The 1,529-nt window shown below is 45.0% G+C and overlaps 1 protein-coding gene across 1 annotated transcript in view; it reads right to left on the reverse strand.

Annotated features, from left to right (window-relative positions):
* Positions 1-1,433, reverse strand: part of CLEC3B (C-type lectin domain family 3, member B) — a 6,980-nt gene extending 5,547 nt beyond the window's left edge. The window contains exon 1 of the mRNA XM_009078774.1: positions 1,328-1,433. Within this exon, the coding sequence (XP_009077022.1) occupies positions 1,328-1,433 (106 nt within the window). The remainder of the gene's footprint in view (positions 1-1,327) is intronic.
* Between the last annotated feature and the right edge of the window lie 96 nt (positions 1,434-1,529).

A 1,529-nucleotide genomic window follows, 5' to 3' on the forward strand; every position in this document is an offset into this window, starting at 1 on the left:
GAAGAATATTAACCAAGAAATGCTGTAAGTTTCTAGTAAAGGCAGGGCAGCTGTCCCACTGTGGGGATGGATGTGGCTGGCCAAAAAATTCCAGGTTGTTAGGTTTTTTTCCTCTTCCCCACAGAAAACTTGACCTCTACTTTGAGAAGCAATTCTCAGTAAAACCTGCCACCAGCTGTTCTGGATGGCTTGATTTTCAGAATATCCCTCTCAAAGGTTTTTAAATCAGAGCCAAATTTTCCTGTCAAAAAGGCGATTTTCTCCCACCTTCTTGTCACCCATTGGTTACAAACAGCAGTGAAAGTGACACAGACAGAAAAATAGGATTTCTCTAAGAAATATCTCCCTCCTCATACCTCCATGAGCCCAAGGGGGTATTCTTTTGCTCTCCATGTCCTGTGGAATAAGATATGGAATAAGCAGCTATGTTGTGAATTCATAGACAGATCTAATGGGTGAAAAGGGAAAAATTTCTCAAGGATAGGATCTGACAAAAATAGCCAAAAATGAGTGTAGAGAGCAGCCTGGCCAAGTGAATTCCAGGGATGCCTCTTCTTTGCTCTCCACTTTGTTCCAACCAGGAAAGCACCAGCCACATCTAGTCCAAGTCCATACGACTGGAGTCAGACACATCAGGCAGGCAGGCTCACATGTCACTTCTTACCTGCCTTCTCCTAGAGTTTATGTCCATTGAGTTGGAGGAAGAAAGGATGGGACAGTAGCAAAAAAAAAAAGAAAGAAAAAAGAACCCACCAGGGAAAGGAAAATTTAGGCATCTTTTTTTTGTGTGCATTTCCCTCTGGTAAGCCCAAGTAGTTAGAGCTCATGTAGGGCTTGACGTACACCTGAGGCAAGTGCTTTTAAATGAAGAACCCTGTTAATATATAATGGTTATATATTTTCTGCCTACTCTTGTCTCCCAATCAGCTGTCTGTCATCTGTCACTTACTTGCTTCTGAAAAATTAATGAGAAGGAGTGGAGGGTTATAGAAAAGGAGATTTTTAGTTGAGGAAAAGTTTGGGATGCACCTTAGAGAGAACATGGAAAATGCATTGCCCTTTGAAATTCAAACTGAGCTGCCTCAACAAATTCATTCAGGGTAGGAACCCACCAAAACCATTTCAATATCCTCACTATTTTACAGAACAGCTACACAATCATTTCCACGGGGGAGGGGGGAAAGAAAAAGACAGTTTATTAGGTTTTTAGATGTCTTTTTAAAAGTTTCATTAAAGCACTCTTAAGTGTCCAAACGAGTGGGCTGAATGCAATCCCCCCCCAAGCTCTGCAAAGTTCCCTTGCAGGGAAGATGCCACTGCCCCTTACCTTTCTTGGAAGCCGCTGGTTTTTGCCGGATTTTGCCGTTCTGCTGGCTGGAGACGTGGGCAAGGGAGAGCAGGCAGAGGAGGAGGCAGAATCTGCGGAGAGCCATGCTGAGCGAGGAGGAGAGGCTTTGCTCTGCCCTGGGACAGCCGGCTGGACACGGCTGGAGTCGGGAGAGGCTCGGCTCTGCCCTGGGACAGCCGGC

Source organism: Acanthisitta chloris, unplaced genomic scaffold (assembly GCF_000695815.1).
Source record: "Acanthisitta chloris isolate BGI_N310 unplaced genomic scaffold, ASM69581v1 scaffold7187, whole genome shotgun sequence".
Taxonomy (NCBI): domain Eukaryota; kingdom Metazoa; phylum Chordata; class Aves; order Passeriformes; family Acanthisittidae; genus Acanthisitta; species Acanthisitta chloris.